General features: G+C 37.9%; 1 protein-coding gene across 2 annotated transcripts in view; it reads right to left on the bottom strand.

Moving 5' to 3' along the window:
* AKAP6 (A-kinase anchoring protein 6) overlaps window positions 1-21,990 on the bottom strand; it is a 230,108-nt gene that overhangs the window by 171,115 nt on the left and 37,003 nt on the right. For both annotated transcript variants that reach the window (XM_086613686.1, XM_086613687.1), the window contains exon 3: window positions 15,998-17,785. In XM_086613686.1, the coding sequence (XP_086469812.1) occupies window positions 15,998-17,785 (1,788 nt within the window). The remainder of the gene's footprint in view (window positions 1-15,997; window positions 17,786-21,990) is intronic.

Below are 21,990 nucleotides of genomic sequence, written 5' to 3'. Positions count from 1 at the left end.
ATTTGTAAAAGTACAAAGCCCTTCTAATGACTTGAACTGAGACTAAAATCAGAATAAAAGAGACGTGAAACTATTAAACTCAAACATACTAAAATCATCTATGGTGGAAAGTTGACTGTATTCCACAAATCTCAGTGTGGAAGCACCAGACAACAGTGCTTGTTAAATCACTACCCCAGACCTTTTTTCTCTCCACATTCCCTTTTATTGCACAAAGGGAGTTCTCTTCTTAAAAGAATTGGTTATGAGGCTGTGTGCTTAAAAATGAATGTCCAATTTTGTTGCAAGCAGACAGTGTTGTAAAGTTTGTTCCCAATTTACAAAAAGACTGAGAGGTCTGTATACAAGGATGGGCTGGCTCTAAGGGCACTTCTATCACAGAATACATTAAGAAAACCCTTTGTCTAAGCACAAAAGGACTTGCATATTAGTCTCAGGAGGAAGACATTCCTGTCCATGGACTTTTTTTTTTTCAAAAGGATAAAAGTGCACTTTCTTCATAGGCAAAGGTAAGTCAAAGAAATCCAGGTACTCAAGAGGATGAGACTGCAACAAACTGCCATGGTCAATTTAATTGGAGTTAGACCCAGAGGCAACAATAAAACCATTAGCAGTACAGATGTTAGGGATCCCCAAGGAACCAAGATGCCACAATGGAAAATATACTTTGTGTGATATTGTCAAGATTCTGTGGCAGTCAGTGACCCCACAGAAACACACATCTGACCAAACACATCAGTAGGATGGCAGTACTTAATATGCAGTTCAGGATACATTCGTTCACAAACACTTCAGAAATAGAACTGAGCAGCTTTCTACTAAAGAAGTGCCACATTTACTCAATAACCCCAGCCTATGAGAACGTGTGACTTAAATGTTCCCTCCAAACAGAGAAAAGATAAAGATTAAATACTTTTCTTAGTGGACACCCATGTAAAGACACACCTTCGTCTTTTAGTATACACTGTCTAGTTAAGCATTTTTAAGACTAACTGTTAAATTACACAAATCTTTCACGAGTGCCACCTCTAGGCTTTGTGCCCAGCTGCCACACACAGAATTAGAAATGACTATTGAATGTATTTTCCCTAATTGGCGTCTATCTGATTGGTCATGATTTATATGGTTACAGAACAGAAAGTGGTAGCACAGGATGGTCACTGGCTCGCGACTTTTCCTGGTTTTAGCTTCCCCAGGAGGCACTCTGATGCTGGAAAACAAAAAGGATTAATATATAAAAATATAGAGTTATATCAAGCAAAGCCAGTCAGACATACCTCAACTTTTCAGGAAGATTTCACTGGAGAGCTGAGAATACTTCTAGTCTTGAAACAGTGAGAACAACAAAGCAAAGTTCTTAAAAGTCTAGGAAAACACTACAAATTAACTCGGTTCTAGCTCCAACCCTAAAAGTTGAAGATAGGGTACTCTTAATTTTTGCAGACCTTTTGGTCCACTACTAAATCAACAGATATTGCTAATATTTCCAAGCTATGTTTCCATACTGTATTCTGACTAGAGCAGGAATGGCAGACAAGATTTTAAAGAAGTTCTCAGTTTCCTAAAGCCTTCTAGGTAAAAAAGCAGGAACCATAAAGGCAGCCTATCCTTAAAAAGCATGATACAGCAAAACATGTAAAGTGTTACTTTTCAATCCATTAAAAATAACTATATTTGAAGACAATGAACGTGATTCTGCAATAAAAAGTTCACTGCCTCCTGTGACTGTTGACTTTATTTCTGCTTCTAGACAAAGAGCATGTTACACTAATCTGAATATTAAGAATCGTGCATCTCTGTAGATTACTTAAACCTTTCCATGATGCCACAAACATAATTCTTTCTTTACCCTATGCCTTGTCTTACCTTTTGCTCAAAGTAAAGATCTACTTTCTATTTAAAAGAACTACTACAAGGTCTCCGCTGCTATTTGCAATTTACAAGATCTAAAAAGGGACATTCTTAGTATAAGCAGATTGACTGTGAGGCAAAGATAGATGCTGGAAAAGTTAGCCAAATGCTTCCTAAACCCTGTTCCTGAGAGGTATATTCTTAGATAGCAGACAAGCTCCCAACACCACCAGTAACATTTGCCCCAGCCTTTTCAAGGATCAGTGAACACCTAGAACCACAGAAGCAAAATCCGTGGGCTGGAAGGACACTGCTGGGGAGAAGAGATCCATGTAGCCCTGAGCACAAGACAGCTGCACATGTGAATGTCGTATAGCAGCACAGGAAAGGCCAGCACCATTGAGACTTTCCAAGCGTTCAAGAGTAGAGAGGACTAGTGGAGAGAAGGGAGGAGAAAGGGAAGACTACTCGATTCATCCATCATTTAAAGAATCATCTGGTACTAACTTAACAGCAATATGGATCAATTGTAAACCTCCAGAGATGCCATCTGCTCTGATGGCAATAATGCCAGGCATAAAAAATGGCTGCTGATCTCTTCTTATACTGACGTGGCCATGCTTTCTACCTGAGATGTAATGTTAACAGGCATAAAGGCAGATAAGGTTTTAGGCCTCCTGCATTCATTCAGGTGAGGACAGAGTTCATGCTGAGAAAATACGGGAGGCCAGTGCTGTATATCTCCAGTGTTGTGAGATTCATAGAATCATAGAATGGCACAGGCTGGAAGGGACCTTAGAGCTCATCTAATCCAACCTCCCTGTCATGAGCAGGGACGCCTCTCAACTACATCAGGCTACTCAAGGCTCCGTCCAACCTGGCGTTGAACACCTCCAGGGAAGGGGCATCCACAACACAACCTCTCTGGGCAATCTATTCAAAGTGCTCCTGGGTTTCAGGTAAATAAGTAAATTAACATACCCTTCTTTGTGTGGAAAAATTTTACATACACGTTCACATTCTAGGTGGCAGAAAGTAATTTTGCTTATTTGCCTCCTAAGTTATCACGTATACTAATTTGAATCTGAGTTATTTTCGAGGCAACATTTCAAATTGTTCACGTTCCATGACGGGCCTTGGTGCTGGATGGCAGCGGCAAAGGCAGAGCGGCAGCCCAGCCTGGGAAAGAAGGCGCTCGCTGGAACGCAGCCTGCGCAAGCCCTCTCGTGGAGACAGTTTATACCGCCTGCAAACCATTCTCATGCAAGCTACCTAAAGCACTCTCTCAAACTGATGGAAGTAGTATTGACAAAAAAACCACCACTTTTACACGAATAAGTTTTATCACCACTGGGTTATGCAGTCACAGATATATTGGTTAAAGAAATAAATATTTTCCACTGTTCTAATCGGTACCGGCTTTTGTCAGAAAACCTCTGCAGCGTAAATCTGTATTCATGTGTTTCAAGCACTCATCATCTCATTCAGCATCCCTAGTCGGTGTGAAATTTGAGGTTGACTGGGAAAAAGTTCCCAAGGAAACAATATTGAAACTGTGCAGTGAACAGTATAAGCAGCAGAAAGGAGAAACACAGGAATTAAAGGATACCACTAGCCCTGAAAACGAGACAGAAAGAGGAAGGAAGAATAGACAATAAGGAAACAGGGCATAAACAGGGAGGAAAATAGCGGCGGTGGAAATATAAGCAAAGGATAAGATAGTTCTCTTGATTTAGTTAAAAAAAAAAAGTGTGATGTTCTTTGGGTCACTGGGATTAAAATAGGCATGCAAAAGTGGTTAGAGAGTTAAATGTGGAACAATCAGCAACCGTGATATTGTGAGTGAGTGCTGAGTAATGTGCAAACTTCTGAATGATCATCCAAATCTGGTGTTCGAAGTTCATCATACTACTAGAAACGTGTGGTTTCTGAAAATGTATTTATTCACAAAGAGTGATGCCTCTTATTTGTCATGTCTCACAGAAACTCTCGCTACTCTTAAAATAACTCTTTTCTGAGTCATTTCTTCTCTACATAAAATCCAAGAGGCCTAAGCAGCAGCTAAGGAATAAAGACAACAGACAACATCAAGTTGGGCAGGAGTGTTGATCTGCTTGAAGGTAGAAAGTCTCTACAGAGGGATCTGGACAGACTGGATTGATGGGCCGAGGCAATTATACAAGGTTCAAGAAGGCTAAATGGGTCCCTGCACTTGGGTCACAACAACCCAATGCAGCACTACAGGCTTGGGGAAGAGTAGCTGGAAAGCTGCCTGGCGGAATAGGACCTGGGAGTGTTGATCAACAGCCAGCCGAATATGAGTCGGCAGTGCGCCCAGGCGGCCATAAACGCCAAGAGCATGCTGACTTGTATCAGAAATAGTATGGCCAGCAGGACTAGAGCAGTGATCATCCTCTTGTACTCAGCACTGGTGAGGCTGCGTCTTGAATACTGTGTTCAGTTTTGGGCCCCACACCACAAGACATTGAGATGCTAGAGTGTGTCCAAAAAAGGGCAAAGAAGCTGGTGAAGGGTCTGGAGCACAAGTCTGATGAAGAGCAGCTGAGGGAACTGGAGCTGTTTAGCTTGGAGAAAAGGAGGCTCAGAGGAGATCTTACTGATCTCTACAACTACCTGAAAGGAGGTGATAGCTAGGTGGGTGTTGGTCTCTTCTCCCAAGTAACAAGCAATAGGACAAGAGGAAATGGCCTCAAGTTCCACCAGGGGAGTTTTAGATTAGATATTAGGAAAAATTTCTTCACTGAAAGGGTTGTCAAGCGTTGGAACAGGCTGCCCAGGGAAGTGGTTGAGACATCACCCCTGGGGGTACTTAAAAGACATGTAGATGTGGTGCTTAATCGACATGGTTTAGTGGCGGACTTGGCAGTGTTACGTTAACCCTTGAACTTGATGATCTTCAAGGTCTCTTCCAACTTAAACTGTTCTATAATTCTATGATTCTAAAGATAGATGCCCAAAACATCTTCTAGTACACGATAAGTTTTAAGCTTTTCTTACATGTTACAGCATCAAATATCCTAGACTGAGGCCTTTTTAGATTATATATACCCTCATGTGACCCTGTGTAAGTCAAAGACTTGCCATATCTAGAGATCAGTTAAGAAACGTGAATGTTTTTAGGTCACTTGTTTCACTCAGCTGGTGAACCAGGGAGCAAGTTATGAACACAATGTCCCCAGAAATTTGTAGCCAGTGATGTATCAAGGGAAGGACAAGAACAGCAAATAAATCTGCCTGATTCAAGAAAGACAATGCTAGTAACTCCCTGAAGGGGAGACTTCAACTCTGCAGCAGCAGCTTGAAGGAGTGTCTGGATTCTGGAGGGACCCTGGGCGCAGCACAGGAGAGAGGCCTGTTTTTGGTAAAGATACCGCGCATCAAAACACTATGTCCTGTTTAAAGGAAGCGGCACAATGCTGCAATATATTCACATCTATTTTACAGTCTCTAATTTCTTTTTTGTCTACTCTGAGTAACTCTAAATTCGAATAGAAAATACAGAAGTTAGTTCAGAACCTGTTGTTCATTAAGTGCATATTTACTATTTATTCTACAGATAAACCTGAAATCAAATCTCCTGATGAGAACTTCCCCTTTCATTCATATGAAATGTTCGTGTTGCAGCGACCTTGATCCAAACTCTGTGGTTAATGTGAGTCTATGATCAGTATCTTCATTTTCAGTGAAGGTAGCTGTCTGATGTACTTTTTCTAAAAATGCTGCCAACATAACTATTGATGTTGAAAAAACTTACAGTGATGTAAGGGTACTTGGAAGTACTGCATTGCCTCTTCATATAATTATTTTAAATATTGTGTTGGCATCATACCTTCTTTTCAGATTGTTTTACAGCTAACATATGTATGCATTATGAGCTGAACTTCGTCCAAAAGACGAACTAATCTTCATTTGCAATTTTCCCATATAATGGCCTCTGTAATATACATTATATATAAAGCATACAGCTTTATTCTCCTCTGAAAAATAGACAATCATGGGTGACCATCATTCCTTGGTTGACATACTCTGAGTATCTGGGCTTCAGACAGTGGACTGGGGGTGGAACGCCCTTGTGCAGCTGTTATTTCTGGCGATGATCAGCTGCTGCCTTGCACGCACGCTGCGCAGCACTGGAGGCTGCTCGACTGGAGCCATGCTGGCAGCTCCCCTAACTGGTCCCAATATTTCTTTACTTTTTGATCTCATAGTTGCTAGAAATGAACCTCGTTCCCCAGCATTTAATCCCTTGAAAGGTGCACATGAAATCGAAGTGGCCCTATAGCATGGTGTCAGTTAAAGAGGGATTTGTGCGCTTCCAAAAATCTTATCTTTTCCAAAACAAAGAATGAATTATGTTCAAAGAATGAAATTAGCCAAAATGTATACCTTTACCCAAAGGCAAAAAATTAATTGCACAGGATTTTCAGTGTCTTTTGAATAAAAACTCAATTCATTATTTTTTTACATAACATTTTCAGTAAGTTAGCCACTAAGTCATAGATTAATGATGAAAGTTACTATATTTTTAGCCTGATGGTCACAAAGCAGGATTAAATTCTGCTTATTTAAATACTATGACTATAGTTCTCTACATAATAATAAAAATGGCAGTTATATTTGCAGGGAGATAACATCTCTGAATTTTTTGCAGAGGATAGGGTTTATTTTTTAAAATATATTTCATGAAATCTGTAGAAATGCAAATGTAGGTTATATTTTTCAAAAGCTTAATAATTGACATACACATGCTATTAATTTTTAAAATCAGAACAATATTTCAACATTAAATATGTTGGAATAAAATATGTAGTAAAAAAAATTGTTGGAGACAAAAGATCTAAAAGATCTAAAAAGATCTAAAGCAAAAAAGATCTTAATCAGGAGGAAATATTCTAGTTCATGATTTATTTAATCTCTGAAGTTCTAACAAAGTTTACTACGTTTGTAAAGTCATGCGTATCTTGTGCATTTGAAAAGAAAATTAAACAAAATTTCTGTATAATAGGTGCAGTAACAAGTTTTGGCCTCAAGAGGGAGATATATCACCACGTCTAAAAGTTTTCCAAACTGAGGGGAAAAAAACACTTTTTACTAAAACAGAAGAGATGCTGTTTGCTTGTGGTAACTACTAAATATATTGACCTTTGCTTCATCATTGACATGACTTAAGATATAATGACCACAATTCCCCCTCAAAATCCCAACGTTTAATTCAACATTTCCTATTATTCAAGGCTAGTTGATTAGAAGAGGTTAAGTCTGTCATCTCACAGGAGATATTATAATTCTTTGACCTATGAATTTGTTTTGCAGTTAAGATTTCTGAGTTTAAAATTATGATTGCCACTATTTGCTAAATATGGCAGCAGCAAGGAGAGATTAAGATTCATCACCTCTTTTCTTTACTCCATTATTATTCCTCTAGTTTCCTAATTTAGCCTCCTGTTATGCACTCGGTTTTTGTCCACCTGCAGTCTCCAAAGAAATTCTGTCACTATTAGTTCCTCCATTAATTGCTTTTCTTTTGTCTCCTAATTCATCTACCTTCCCTTTTAGATAGTTTCTTTTTTTCAGTGGTCTCTAGTGGGCGTTCCTTCACACCCTCTTTAGACTCTAATTCTGATTCACTTTTTTCATCTCAAAATTTTAAGTATTTACAGAATAAAATAAAAACAGTCTCTGGTCTTTTTTCTTTTGTCTTCTTATACTTTATTTTTAACATCAGAAGCCTAGTTGTTTCTAACAAATTTACTATTTTTTTTCTGGTTTTCTGTACCTCGACAGAGCTGTAGGAGATTTGCACTGCAATGCACGGATGAGGTTGATCTTAGTTTGGACTTACCTGGGTCAATTTTATGCTACCTGCTATAGTTCAGTTGCTGCTAATAGTGCAGCAGTGTTTAAATTTTAAATTAGCCTGTGTGTCTTTAGTCTTATACAGCAAAATGAGGAAACATTCATGTAGTCAGATGCTGACATCAGTAGAGAAAAAACAATTAGCAATATTAAGTTACTGTGACTTGAACATCTACACTATTACCAAAAATCTCTTTGCTTGTTTGTTCTCCCTCTGTCAGCCTGGAGAGGTTCCAAACATTGTCCAAGGGAAAGCAGAAGCAAACTAGCCCTTGTTAAGGTAACCTTACTTGACCTGCATGAGAATCAGCATTCAAAATAAGTTTACTAACAATAAAGGAATATTCAGATAAGATTCCAGTTTGATTTGCTAAGTGCAGCCCAGCTGTTTGTGAGGATTATCATCTGTGCTCCAAAACCTAAAGCAAGGACAAGAAAACAATTTTTTATCTTTCTGGTTGCTTTCAAGATAACTTTCAAATACCTGTGTAAGCGTACAGTCTGAAACAAGCCTCTGAGAGACAGTTTCCTGTTCATATTTACCACAACTTATATTTGCCCTGATGCCTAATAATGACAACTATGATTTAAGAGTCAGCATTGTTCAATGTTTCATTCCTGATCGTAACATACTGGAAAGAATGAAGGAACGAAACCCAGTTGCTGTCAAAACATATAAAGATACACAAGAAGAAAAAGATATGAACGTATTTTGAGGAGTTATGCAATAATCTTATGTAAGTGGACATGATCTTTCTTCTCAGGTTAATTCTCTTTAGACCCTTGAACATTTCTCTTGCTCTGACTCATCTCCAGTATGTACACATTTTAAGGCAATGATGCATTAACAACAGTAGATAGACTGGAATTTGATTTAGGTGGAAGTGAGTAGCAATGTATTATTTAAATAATTAAATATTTAGAATACAGCACAGTGATTTTAGTATAGTGTATCTTTCTGGAATATCCTGCACTTCGTCACAGAAGATACATAAAACATAAGTATGCAAGAGCTTAAGTGTATTATGTAACAGAACAACTAGTCCTTAAAACATTGGGAAAGACATATCACTGTGAAAAATAAAGCAATGAGCGTTCTCTCTCACCCCTCCATATTTACCATTTTTAAGAGAATATTAGAAATCACAATTTTAAATTAAATAGTTTTCTGTTTAATAATGGTGGCCCTTCAAGGACCCCTAAAATCAATAGAGTAACTAGTTAACAGGGTAGCTCAGAAGTTATCTCAAACGGCCAACCTTCTCCCCAGTTCCTGCCCCCTATAAGACAGCACTTATACAGGATTCAGTCCTGAACAACACAAGAAGATTCCTCTTAAACCACGCTGAAGTAAATTCCCAACAGCAATTTGACTAGTTCTTTCCGTGTTTCAAAAGCTGATGCCATCAGTGAAAGCTTCCAAACCTACTTCAATGGTTTCTGAGTGCCTTTCTCTACCTCCATGAGAGAACTGAAAGCACTGAACAATCGCAGAGAATAGCGTCTCTGCACTGACAGAAAGGAGTTGATTGTAAGATGATCTTAAAGTTGATACTGATTAGTTCTCTAAGTTACTGCTTTGTCTCTTTTAAATCTGGAGTCTCTATTGGCTTTCCAGGTAGGTCACCTGGCACCCATTGCTCACCTTCAAGCCTCTCCCTTGTTACAGCGAGAGCAGCAAGTCTGCCTCTTGCAGTCTTACCATTCCCTCTCTCCATCTTCAGCTCTGCTGCACCCTTTCGCCTATTAGCAGAGATCCAGAAAAATCCTTGACCAATTTCTAGAAAGTTTCCAGTTCACAAATAAATAATGTGGATGACTGTGGTGCAGGCTTGTGGCTAGGCTGTGATAGAGATGATTAAAACATGATTCTGGGTTGTAAAGCAAATGGTCACTTAAAGCTGTCTGAGTGGCTGCATTAGAATAGAATAAGAGGGCTTACAGAACCACGTATGCAAAAGCAGCTATTCCTCCGTTCATCTAAGCTGTTAGTAGCCATTCCTGAGCTGAGATGTGGTATCCAGCTATGTACACAACAAGAGAGAATCTGGAGGCTTTTTGCAGCCAAAGGTCTCACATCAGATGTGAACCAAACATTGGATGTAGACATATCTCTTACAATCAGTTCTAAATCCTAGTAAAGCCATACTCTCATATCAATGCTACTAAAATTATTTGTGTTCAGAGTATTTTCCTATTTCTCTCTCTGTTTTTTCCCCCCAAATTATTTGGAATGACTTGCCAAATACTGAATGTAAAGAATCCCTGATCTAAAACTGCTCACTGCCAAATCATCCTGAGGTCTTTACATTGGAAATTCAAACAGTTCTGAACAAGCATATGCTTCACAATAGATGTGTTTCATTAAGGAAACATAATTCTTGCAGTCAGTTTTACATGTAAAATTACAAATTCAGAATTTGCACAGAAGTTGCTGTTTTTGCCGAGATCGCTGACAACAAACTCGCTCAGACTATTTGTGGTAAAGCAAATGCCAAAGAAAAGTAATAGTTTAACCAGCTTGAAAACTGAGGGATGGGCTTTCAAAGCAGGGGAGTATCATCAGACTCAAAACAACGAAGCACAAACTTGACTCTCAGTACAAAATGTGAAGTGACATTTTCAATTATTCTGAACAAAGCAGCAAGACTGCTGAGAAAACTGCAGAGCTGCCAAGGATTTCTGGATCTGATGCTTCTTTCATTTCTTACTTTTTTATAAACTGGTCATAAAACAAGAGCACTATTTCAATCTCAATTGTACTAAGCAGTGTAAGTAAGTTCAGAGATGAACAAATTTTGGCCAGCTCTCTATTAGGAAAAATATGCAATCCATTTATTTTAAGAGGGTCAGTATTAGAAGCACTAAGTTATTGAAAGAGTGAAGGCTGAGGGGAACACTACAACATTTTAAAAATCCTTAATCTGGTAATCCAATATAAACCAGTCCTGTTCCCTGTTGATTATCTTTGCTTTTTCTGCCTGTTCAGTTCTTACTGATTTCAGTTCTATGTTTTTTCTTTGTTACCAAGGCCCATCACCATTATCAGTTCCTATTAGTTTTTCACTACCTTAGCTCCACAGCCCAAACTTCATTTGTCCTCTACATATGCTTCCCCTCCTAAAGATGAAAATCACCTCCAAACACAAACTTTTCTTCCCCTAAAGCAATCCAGCTTCTACCTTAACTGTACTGGTGTGTTTTCAGTTCGTTTTCTGTCCTCTTTCAATCTAAACAACACAAATTCTTTGCCCTTTGTGTCAGTTCTCCGAACATTTTCTAACCAACTGTCTCTCCACTGCCCAAAGAGACTCCCTGCCATATCTCCAATACAAACTTGCTCTACCAGGTCCATTAACCATTTGCAGAAGCCTGCTGTTTGGTCATCTTTTGTGATGAACCTGTAAAAATTCAACTCTTTCCCACCCAAACACACAAGCTATTTGTCACGCTAACAAGTTTAGCTCTGATACTGCATTCTCCTTTGTAGAATGCACTGATCCTTAGTTCCTCCTAAACAGGAAAAATATTCCCATTACTCCAATAATTTGGAAAATACGTCTTTAATCTCGGCTCCGCTGGGGCATCTTGGGTTCAGAGGGTAAAAATGCTTGCACGAGGGGGAAGAGGTCCCTGACTGGGTCTTTGAAGGCAGCAAAATTTTTTATCCAGCTCTTTGCTGTAGGATCCCTGAGGCATGCTCTAATCCACAGCAGAAAAATGTGCAGAGCAGCATAATTTTATTTCCTTAGCATGTCAAGAAGGTGGGTAACCAGTGCCACGGCTGACTGGGGTCTCCAAACAAAATACAGACCCAATGGAGTTAAGGGAAAATTCATGAAATGCGATGAGCTAAAATGATGGGACCGATAGATATCAAATTGCTTCTTGCAGAGGAAATTCAGCTGCCTCTTACAGAAGTGGAGCCTATGATAAAACAAGCTATAAGTCTGTGTAACAGGAAAAAAATTGGTAATTTGCTCCATACAATTAACCCTGAGGCCTGCAAAACAAACACATCTTCATTTAAATGGATTGTCTCGCAAATGGTTATCTTTCTACCCTTTGTAACAGTGCCCTCAAAAATCAAGTAGACGGATTGCCAGTGACCGCAGGTTACAGCACAAGGTTGTCAGTATAGTTGATCTAGTATTGCTTTCTAGAGAAGGAGAGAAAACTGCCTGAACAAGGTTTTTTATTGTTATTATGATTTTATTTGCATAAGGTGATTTAAAATTCATTGTCATTAGATCAGCCCAAGATCAGTTTTTTCTTCCAATTTTCCAGTTTGGGTGTAAAAACAGGGGGGAAAATAAATTATTAGTATGATTTTAATGAAAACTTAGTTTTCTTACAAAAAGTAAACCTTAAAGCATTCTGAAACTGACACTATGGAGTCCTACTGTTACATATGAGAAGTGGCAATCAGCCATCTTCTTACAGCAAGGAGCTCTACTGACTTTACCTGTGTGAATGATGTTGTTACAACTTTTTCCCCTCCAGTTAGTTTCGCAGAAACTACAGAGCTTAGTCTGCATTCTAAAAATTCATTTGGTTTAGATAATAAAAGCTGAACTATACTTCAACAGTAGAAGGAACACTCAGAATTTGGTATCGCTCATTTTCACATTTAACTCCGAAAAGTAATTTCTGAAACATATAAGGAACTGCTGCTGAAATTGTTATGTACCCCAGAATGGAGACACTCAGTACTAAAGGCAGAAGAAACATGTGCCAAAGAATCAGCTGCACTGCACTTCAAGGCAAAATATGGCAAGAGTATGCAGTATTTATTGCAAAGCAAGAAAGTGATTCTATCTAACAGCAAATGGGTTAGTCAAGCAGAATTCTGTTTGTAGGTAGACAGACAGATTAACAGCACGATAATACTCCTGCAAAGACATCTGCATAATTTGCAACTACGAAAAACTACATTTTATGAGTTTCTGCACATGACTATCCTCCCTATAACTAAGAAATGAAGATATTACCAGATTTATACTAATAAATTTGTGGAAGCCCCATCCCTGGAAGTATTCGAGGCCAGGCTGGATGAGGCTTTGAGCAACCTGGTGTAGTGGAGGGTGTCCCTGCCCATGGCAGGGGGGTTGGAACTAGATGATCTTTGAGGTCCCTTTCAACCCAAACCATTCTATGATTCCATAATTCAAAATTATTCCCATCATAATAAAATACTGAAACTTCCTTGTTTGCCCTATTACCTAGCTAAAATATGACTTTGAGGCTGCCAGTCATTGCCAAGATGTTGTTATCCCAAAATGAAAGATTGAGTTATTTTAGTTTTGTTTTACAATCTCAATGAATAAAATATATTAGGCTAGAGTTTTGCAGCAGTGTAACTGGATTACTAATGGACATGAGCATGCTTCCTCTGTCATTAATTAAGTTCTCATTTCAGATCTGACTTCTTTAGCACAAAACTATCGCTAACAAAAGTAGTATTGAATTATTGCTAAGACATGTATTCATGCAATTAGGAAACTCCTTCTGGAGTTGGAGACATCTTATTAAATAACAGAATTAATGTAAATGCCAAATGACGATATTTGAAAAAACAGTGGCATGCTTTTGATACTCCGTTTAGGGAATTATGAAACAGGAGATCTAGCAAAAGAAAGGGCTTGATTGTGACACAGGTATGGTATTTTTAGTTAGATTTTGTTTACAATACTTCATAATATCACATAAGGGAGGAATTTTCTATTTTTCTATTGCTAATGTAAAATTAAAGGCATCTTAGCATAGCACCATAGTGTTGCTGAGGCGAGATCTACCTTGGCGAGAGCTCTTGTATTGAAAAATTGGTTCTTTACTAATCTTACAAGAAAAACATGTAATTATTAGCAACAATGGAAAAACCTAGTAAATAAGCAGCTTGGAAAAACCTCATACTTCTTTACAATATTATAATATTATAATTGCTTTGCAAAACGTTTAAAAACTTTTCTCTTGATTATTTTTATTCACTATTCAAGAAGTACGTTTTCAAGCCATTTAGTGTAGCTAGCATACATCTTTCTGCATGAAATAAATATGAAATTTTCTTGTGTGCTGCTTTTAAGGGCATGGATGACTGAGCTATGTCTCTTCCTTGCAGTGCTCCTTGCATCTGGTCTTCCTTCTGTTTAAAGCCCTTCTTCTACTGTGAGCCTCTTCCCGCAACAGACTTCATAAGATTATTTTCAAACTCCATGATCAATGTTTCCCAAACATTTATCACAACCAGGAACACTGAGAAATTGTAGAAAAAGCAGTGTCAGCAGTAGCAAAGTTCCTCAAGGACAGGAGCAGCAGCTGTAATCACTAGCTAGAAGGGTTTACTCTGGTCAGAGAACAGCTAACGACCTTTAATTGGTGTCAGGAGCTCAATCCACACTCTAAAGTAGGTGAGGAGAGGATGGGTATGGAGAGGAAGCTCATGTTTACAGCTGCAGCTGGTTGTTACAGCTGGTTCCTGTTCCTTCGTCCTGGCAGGACTGAACTGCAGCTGCAGGGAATCACACAAAGACAGATGACCCCCTAAAAGAAAATTACCTCTTCAAAAAGAAAAATAAACGTGATGATTTGAGAGGGTGATGTGAAAAGTTTCTCTGCCACCTGCTTTTTGCCAAAAGGATGCTAGTCAGCATCTAGTGAAGGGAGCTGGTCCCTAGACACTCAAGAATTCCATTCCTTGAACAGGCTCTTGTAGTATCATTTGAAAGACAGCATCTTACGTATTCACAAGCGGCTTTGATGGGATTTGTTGTTTGCACAGAATGAAGGCCTCTGTATCCTTCAAATTCATCTGGACTAATTTTCAACACTACACAAACTTAAGCACAGAAACAGCTTGCACTTATAAAGACGGTTCTTTCCTCAGAGTCTGGAAGGTGAACCCCAGCCATCAGGACAGAGGGAACAACTTAACTCATTAAGCACTGTCCTTCAGAACTGGCTGTTTCAAGGCTGACAGCTGATGTTCCCTCCTTTGTTTGAGAAGAAATTTCTCCTTCTGTGTTTTCTACCCTGACTTTATACTCAAACATCTCTAGCTCAACTACTTCTCTACTAGTTGTAATACTCTGATGTTTTCAAAAGTTATAGAAATCACGCATTGTAAGAAGTGTTTACTGAAGTTATAAAACCAAGTCCTTTTCTCTTAGCTGTTATGGAGCTTGATAACACAGAAGATAACGCAAATACCAGATTTATCATTTAGATGCCAAGATCGCCCTTTAACGCATATTTCGTGAATTTTAAAGGATTTTGAAATCTAGGAGAGATGGAGCTTTCTTTTCTGATAGCCATTTTACTAAACTATATTAAGGATGGACATGAAATGTTCTGAATAGGACAGTTCTCTACAATGGCCAAGAAGACAAACCCATCAGAAAATTGAAACAAAAATTTACTATAAATGTAAGTTAATAATTACATTATTGAGATAATAATGGTAGGTCCTTATTTGATTATTCATTCAAATTCACCTTTTCCAAAGTTTGTGTTTTCTTCTTGAAAAGATCTCTCAATGTTAACTACTGTAAACATTTCCACTTTATAAAGAAGAGTTATATCTGAAGAAGTGATGCCAGAATGAAATCCTATCTTATCTGAAGTTTAATGGGAGAGTATACTGCCATTATTGCTCTAGCATATCGCACTATTAAATTGCCATTATTTAGGAAGGATTATATAAGTATTAAAAAAAAAAAGGCAAAAATATGTTATGCTTAGTTTCACCAGTACTGGAGGGAAAATAATCACTGCAAGGGAAGAGAACTGATTAAAAAGAAATGTGGTTATTCTACATGATACGACAGGAATCAAAATAATGATTCGTCTATTGTTGGACTAAAGTAATTTTTTTTTATAAAGAAAATAGACAGATGATATTAAGTGTAACTCCATTCAAATACAACAAAGATTCCTGATTTTCCAGAGTTTATCTTTCATTTCAGCCAAGAAATAACTTATCATGTACCTGATCTTGACAAAGAGAAGGTCTATTGATAAAATTATGTTTTGCTAAGTTTCAAGGTACTGGTGTAAGTAAAATAATGTAGGCAAATTCTATATAGTTTAAGTCAACTGCAGTCTATTAGAATTACAATGATCACTGCTGTTCACTACTTCTAGCAGTCACCAGATGAAACTGTTTTCACCATTAAAAGAAAACAAGAAAGCAACTCCACTCCTGCCCACAGCTCCATCTCCATATATAGGCTTATCAAGAACACAGCAGAAGAATATAGGATTTTTTTCTTACCTCAATTTTTTCCCATATGCTTTCATAATTCTCTTGATGTTGTATATCTTGCATTAGTTGATGAATTAAAGCTGATTTGTTTGAGGCAGAAGTCTCATTCTCAGTGGGCTGAGTGACAGCAGTCCTTTCTGACTTTTCCTCAACGTATTTTTTAATGCAAGATACAGGCATACAAAGATCTTCATCAGAAGGAATATCACTGAGAGGCCCAGATTCAATACTGTCACCTAAGGAGGATACTATATCACTTGAAGAGCTTGGTGAAATTCTACCCATTTTTTTGTGCTTTTTTGTCTGGTACGTTGGATACATTTCTGAATCTGAGTTCATTTCTGACAGCTCCCAGTCATCAATGTTTTGAATAGTTTCTCTTCTGGGCTTTTGGGGCAGTAACTTTGTCAAATTTTCTAGTTTTAAAGCTAATACTTCAGTCTGTTTGAGATGTGAAGGAAGTGCTAAATATTCGTCAGATCCATACCAGACCTCACCATCTTTACTATTTTTTTGAGTATAGCTTGGTGTTGAGGAGAAGTTTTTATTATTCTTTCTTCTCAGTAGAAGTGGTGATGAGTTGGTAAACTCAGAAGCAGCTGAGGAAGCACTTTTTTGGCTACATGTTGGTGAACTAAAAGGCTCGATTTTAACTTGTGATTGCCCATTTGGGTCTCTCTGGTTACAAGAATCTGATGATGCAGAAGAATCTGTTTCTGTCTCCTCCAGAGACTGACAGTTATGAGAAGTAATTCCATTTTGTAGAGAAGAATGTCCTCTTTTTTTGGCTTGTACTGGTGGAACCATTTTAGACACACCTCCAGGTGTTCCGCCAGTTTTCAATTTCTCTGGACCGTCATGAGCCTTCTTGTGCTTTGATTTTTCTTTACAGGTGTAGAAAGTAGACTTCCCTAGACTTATGGGACTGTCCTTAAAGCGATTATTTATTGTGTACTCAATATTTCTATCACCTATTTTATTCAAGCAATCGTATGACTGACTAACTGCAGATGGACTGTTATTGTAGGGTGACTGTAAAGCTAGGCAAAGCTTGGACCTGTCTGGTGGATCTAACAATGAAGGTGTACTTCTACTCATTTCATTTTTAACTATCTGGGAGATTTGCCTTTTTAAATCATTGGCTTCCATATAATCTTTAAACACATCATCTTTCAGAAATAGACCTCTTTTTGGCAATGTAGGCTGAGTAGGGGAGTCTTCATTATAGTTAAAGCAGTCTCTTATGGATCTCTTAGGAGTTGAGTTTTCACAGTGAGTGTGTTTGATTTTTTCACTGGTGTGCTGTGGTAGATTGCATTCTGTTTTTTTTAATGTGGAAACTGGTTTGCTGTCAGTAGGTAAAACACCATCTTCAGAGCAAGGTCCTTTGGAAAGAGAGGAGTTGGGAGAAGAAGATGCTAGTGAGAGCTCATGTGGTGTTTTCCTGTCTTTGCTTTCTTCTCCATCTTCTGCTGAAAGAGGTACATAGGTTTCTTTCTCATTTAATGCTTCATTACACTGGGAAGCAATGGAATCAGTTGCTACTGCAAGTAAACCCACACTTCTGATAAGTCCTGGAAAGTCCTTTTCCATCTCACTGTAATTCCAGGATTCAAATGATTTCACTTTCCCTTGACTGGAGGTCATATCATCCAGAGCACCAAGCAAATCCTCACTAGGACTGTAGTCAGATAGTTCAAATGCAGTAATACCACAATCCAGCGACAAGTAATTTTGAGAACATTTGATGGTTAACTGTCCAGAATCATCAACTTCAGTTAAAGAGTCAAGACGGTCCTGAAATAGACAAAAAATGGTACTTTTTTAGAAGATTAATTTTCTTATGCAGCGCACATTAAGTAACCAACTATCAGCCTCTGTGTTTCACTTGCTCAACATCTAGAAAAACATTCATCACTGACCTGCCTGTTTTTGCAGTACCCTGTAGGTGAGCAAACCATTCTAAAGTATTTGGGGATTAAAAATGGCAGTAAACTGAAAAATGCTTAGTTTCAGTCTGGTGCAGCAAGTTACCTAAAACCAGCAACTCATTTCTGTATTGGCATTCTCCTCCTTAAATTCTACTCTCAGTTCTACTGACTCTGTAGGGGGGGATACAACAGTCTCGTAGTATTTCCTGTGTTAACTACCTCAACAGGAGGGAAGAGATTTGGAGCCTGCTGAATATATCAGCCACCTTGTTAATCTTGTGTTCTCAGAAATCCATGCTGCTCTACGATCTTTCAGTTGATTGCCAGCATGTTTTTTCTCAGCATCATCTAGGAATGACAGACATTTTTTCCCATATTTATGAGATAGAGGTTGCTCACTACATTTCACTTTTTTTTTTTTTGTAGCATTATCAACTGAGTATTTATATGCTGAATATTTGGAGCACAAATGGAGGACAACTCAAGGAAAAGAAACTATATGAGAATCCTAAACCTCCAGCCTTCAATGTCCCTTGTCAGCATCTTCTCAACGAAAGTCTTTCAGTCCCAGAAACATAGATAAAGCCAGAGCAGACCATATGAGGTCATCTCAAATTAATGTTTATAAATTTTTTGGTGACTTATTTGAAGGACACTAAAATAATCTGACTACATTAAGATCCAAAAGCAGACTGATACATAACAATCACAGCAAAATTATGTTTAGTTAACAGTTTATAAGCATATTTTTAGGAGGTGATTTAATGTTGTAACACCTAGGCGGGCCTCAACTATTTCCAGTTCCCAGCATGTAATTTTAAACCTTGACATAGGATCAAATAATTCTGAAACAATTTCTGTTCCTAGTTACACTGGTGTACATCTTAAGTAATTCCAAGAAACTATCTAGAACAAGAGAAACTGGCAGAACATGCCGATTGGACAAAAGAAACTGAAAAGCAGAATTAGAAAAGCCAACAGTAGCCCAAGTGCTTACAGAAACTACTTTAAAAACATCATAAAGGGCAGAAACTCATGTTTTAGGAGTCTAACTTTAGGTGCCTAAATCACAATACTGGTCCTTCTACTCAGATTTGGTTTTCATAATAGAGTTTTTTAAAACAAATTCTTGAGTATCTACAAAAGGGTCATGTCTAAATTATTCTCTGGTGCAGCTTGTCTCACTACACTGCCTAAACCCCTAGTTTAAAGACCTTAGGCATCATGCCTGAAGAAGGTGCAATAGCCTCACAATCTCTTCATCTCACAATAAACCACTTGGATTTTGGTTTGAACAAGAATAGCCTCAATAAGTAAGGCTATTGTTTGCCATCTTCTATAAACATATAATGTTTGAGCCCTGTACTCTCTCTGCCTCACTTGCTTTACTCAAAGTAAAAATATAAAAGATCTTCAAGCTAAAAATATTATTTATAGAAAAGATCAACCAGAGAGTTATTTATCAACAATAATCTTGAACATTGAAAATATCATTTATTTAGCACATTCTATCCAGATGTAAAACCTATGCCACAAATTGTATATTGTCAATAGTCCAGAATGAAGAGGGGAAGTTTCTATAAATCTGTCAAATTTGTATTTTGGAGCTGCATTTATTAAGGAAAATAATGACTAAACAATGATCAGTATTACAGCTGCATTTTCCCTCTAATCTCAGGAAAAGATTAGAAACTGTAAAACCATATATAAATCAAAACCCTTTCCAAGACCCTGAGGGCCTTCATTTCTCCTGAGTAATGAGAACCATTCCTTCGTCTCTTAAAAATGTGTTTATTAACATTTATAAAATTTACAATCATATGCATTAAACCATCTTGCTTGGTCATTTTCCAAGCAGCCTCTTAAATGAGTACTTCAGAGGAGCCTTATTTAATGCCAATATTACCATGTTTTTATTATTGTTTTGATTTCAGAAAAATATTACATTTAGTTATTTGCATGGCTGCCAATAGGAATGCTTTAATTCAAAAAATTCGTCCCTTTTCACATAGCAATGTTTCCTTTAAAGCTCTGCAGGGTGTTTCCAGTACCTTCTTGCGTTTATATTTAAACCAGTACAATTCTGCATTTTTTTTTACTCTTTCAAATGAGCTAATTTTATTTGCAAGATATTTCTTTCATGACTTTACCATCTGTTTGAGAACATCAGGATTCACTGTATTTAGCATAGCCTTATACTGATCCTTTCCATATTTCCTGGCTTTATCAATTGTGGAATAGAAGTCGCAGGTTAGATTCAGCTAGACTGAACTCAGGCTGCATAGAACTCATTTTTCTTTCCTTCTTATCCATCGCGGGGTAATTTCTGAAGGAGAAATGGTCCTTCAAAATCTTGCCTTTCTAAATTCTTTTATTAAAAAAAAGTGTTTTCTTAATTTGGCGTCTCCATCATGGCAGGCAACTTACCTCACTGGTTCCTCTATTTCCTCCAAGCCATGAAAGTTTTTGTGCCCTTTCCTGCTGGCACATTATTCACTATGGCACTGGTGAGACAGCCAAAAGCACAGTTACTGCCTGCCCAGTTAACAAGCTGGGTTCCCAACTAGGCTGGTACAGCCCGTGCTACTCACTTTGATGTTTTGGTAGCTACTTCATCTGTGTTATCCCTGTTCATTATGTTGAGGCTAGCTCGTGCACATGAATGTGTGTTACAGCTACAGTGTAAATATGGGCCAGACGGGGCTGTTGTGCCATGATTGACTGTGCAGTCTATGAACTGAGAGAGCAGTGAATATTAACAAGATGAGACTGTCTCACTGAACATGGAAGAAATCTTGGTAACTTGGTAACTTCTTCCATGGAGTTCCTCAGTTGATATTGGCAGCCAAAGCCACTCTTCACCATTACACAGAAGACAGCTGACTTAAGGAGAGAGCTGAAGGTTTTGTAAAATGATAGGTTCATGGACTACACAAAAACATAACAGTTGCTGTACTGGTTCAGATTAAATTTCCACCTAGCCCGTTATCCTATCTCCGCATCAGTTCTAAACATTTTCTTCTAGCTGAGCTGTAAGACATGGGTGCATGTACATGGCCCTTCCACACACACCATTTCTACTCATACTCGCAGCTTCTACCAATGAGTAACATAGGGACTTCTTTATCTGGAGGTTATAATTCCTCCCATCTTTGTTTAGTTTTCACATTTATTTTTTGAACTTCTTTACACTTCTAAGTGTCCTACTGTAACAAATTCCAAAATAAAAGTCTTTGTTGTATTTGAAAGTTTGCTTCTATTCATTTCAAACCAGACGAATTCTCAGTCTTAGGAGAAAAAAGTAAGATGTCGTTCCCAGGTCATATTCTCCAAGGAGTATTGAAAATTAGGAGAATGAAGAGTAGATATAATTGTCTCTACATTACATTTTATTTATTTATATATTCTCATCAAATTAAGCCACTACCATTATGCTCAATGAAAAGCTTGAATAAATACCTGAAGGTTAACAACTGCAGAGCAATTTCTGGGAACCTATTCAAGCTATAGAGGAGAAACTTAATATTAATATTGTGTCCCTGCTATTGCTAGCCATTAATTTTATCAAATATTATTTATGCTGTAGTTGGAGTGGAAAAAAAGATTCATGTCAGGATATTTTGTCTCTTTTATTACCATACAAGCCTATCTGGCAACATGTTTTTTCCCCACTGAAAAATAATCTATCCTTCTTCAGTCAGTCCTCCACTGTATTGGAGAGATGTTTTTTATAGCAGTTGTAATCAGATCCAGATGGAACATTTCCTGTTTCTTAGTATCTGAATCTGCCCCTTCCTTATTTCTTCAAGTCACCACATTCATGTCATAAAATAATGATTTCACCCTAATTCACCATGCTGGATATTCAGACAAGCGTGGATTTCCTTCAGACTTGCCAGGGAAGGTTTACCAGCAACAGCAAAGCAGAAACTGAATCTGAAGCACCAGGAATCTATATACCAGGAAGAGGGGGTGTGGAAGGTGGGCCTGGGCATATCTGAGTTTTGATTTCAGGACCACCCACTCTGTTGTGCCAAAGACAAATATAAAATCCAACAGGGAGCAGAGAAA

The sequence above is a fragment of the Tauraco erythrolophus genome, chromosome 6 (assembly GCF_009769465.1).
Source record: "Tauraco erythrolophus isolate bTauEry1 chromosome 6, bTauEry1.pri, whole genome shotgun sequence".
In the NCBI taxonomy this organism is placed as follows: Eukaryota; Metazoa; Chordata; class Aves; order Musophagiformes; family Musophagidae; genus Tauraco; species Tauraco erythrolophus.
The sequence above is the reverse complement of the archived record's forward strand: the minus strand, read 5'-3'. Positions and strand labels throughout refer to the sequence as shown.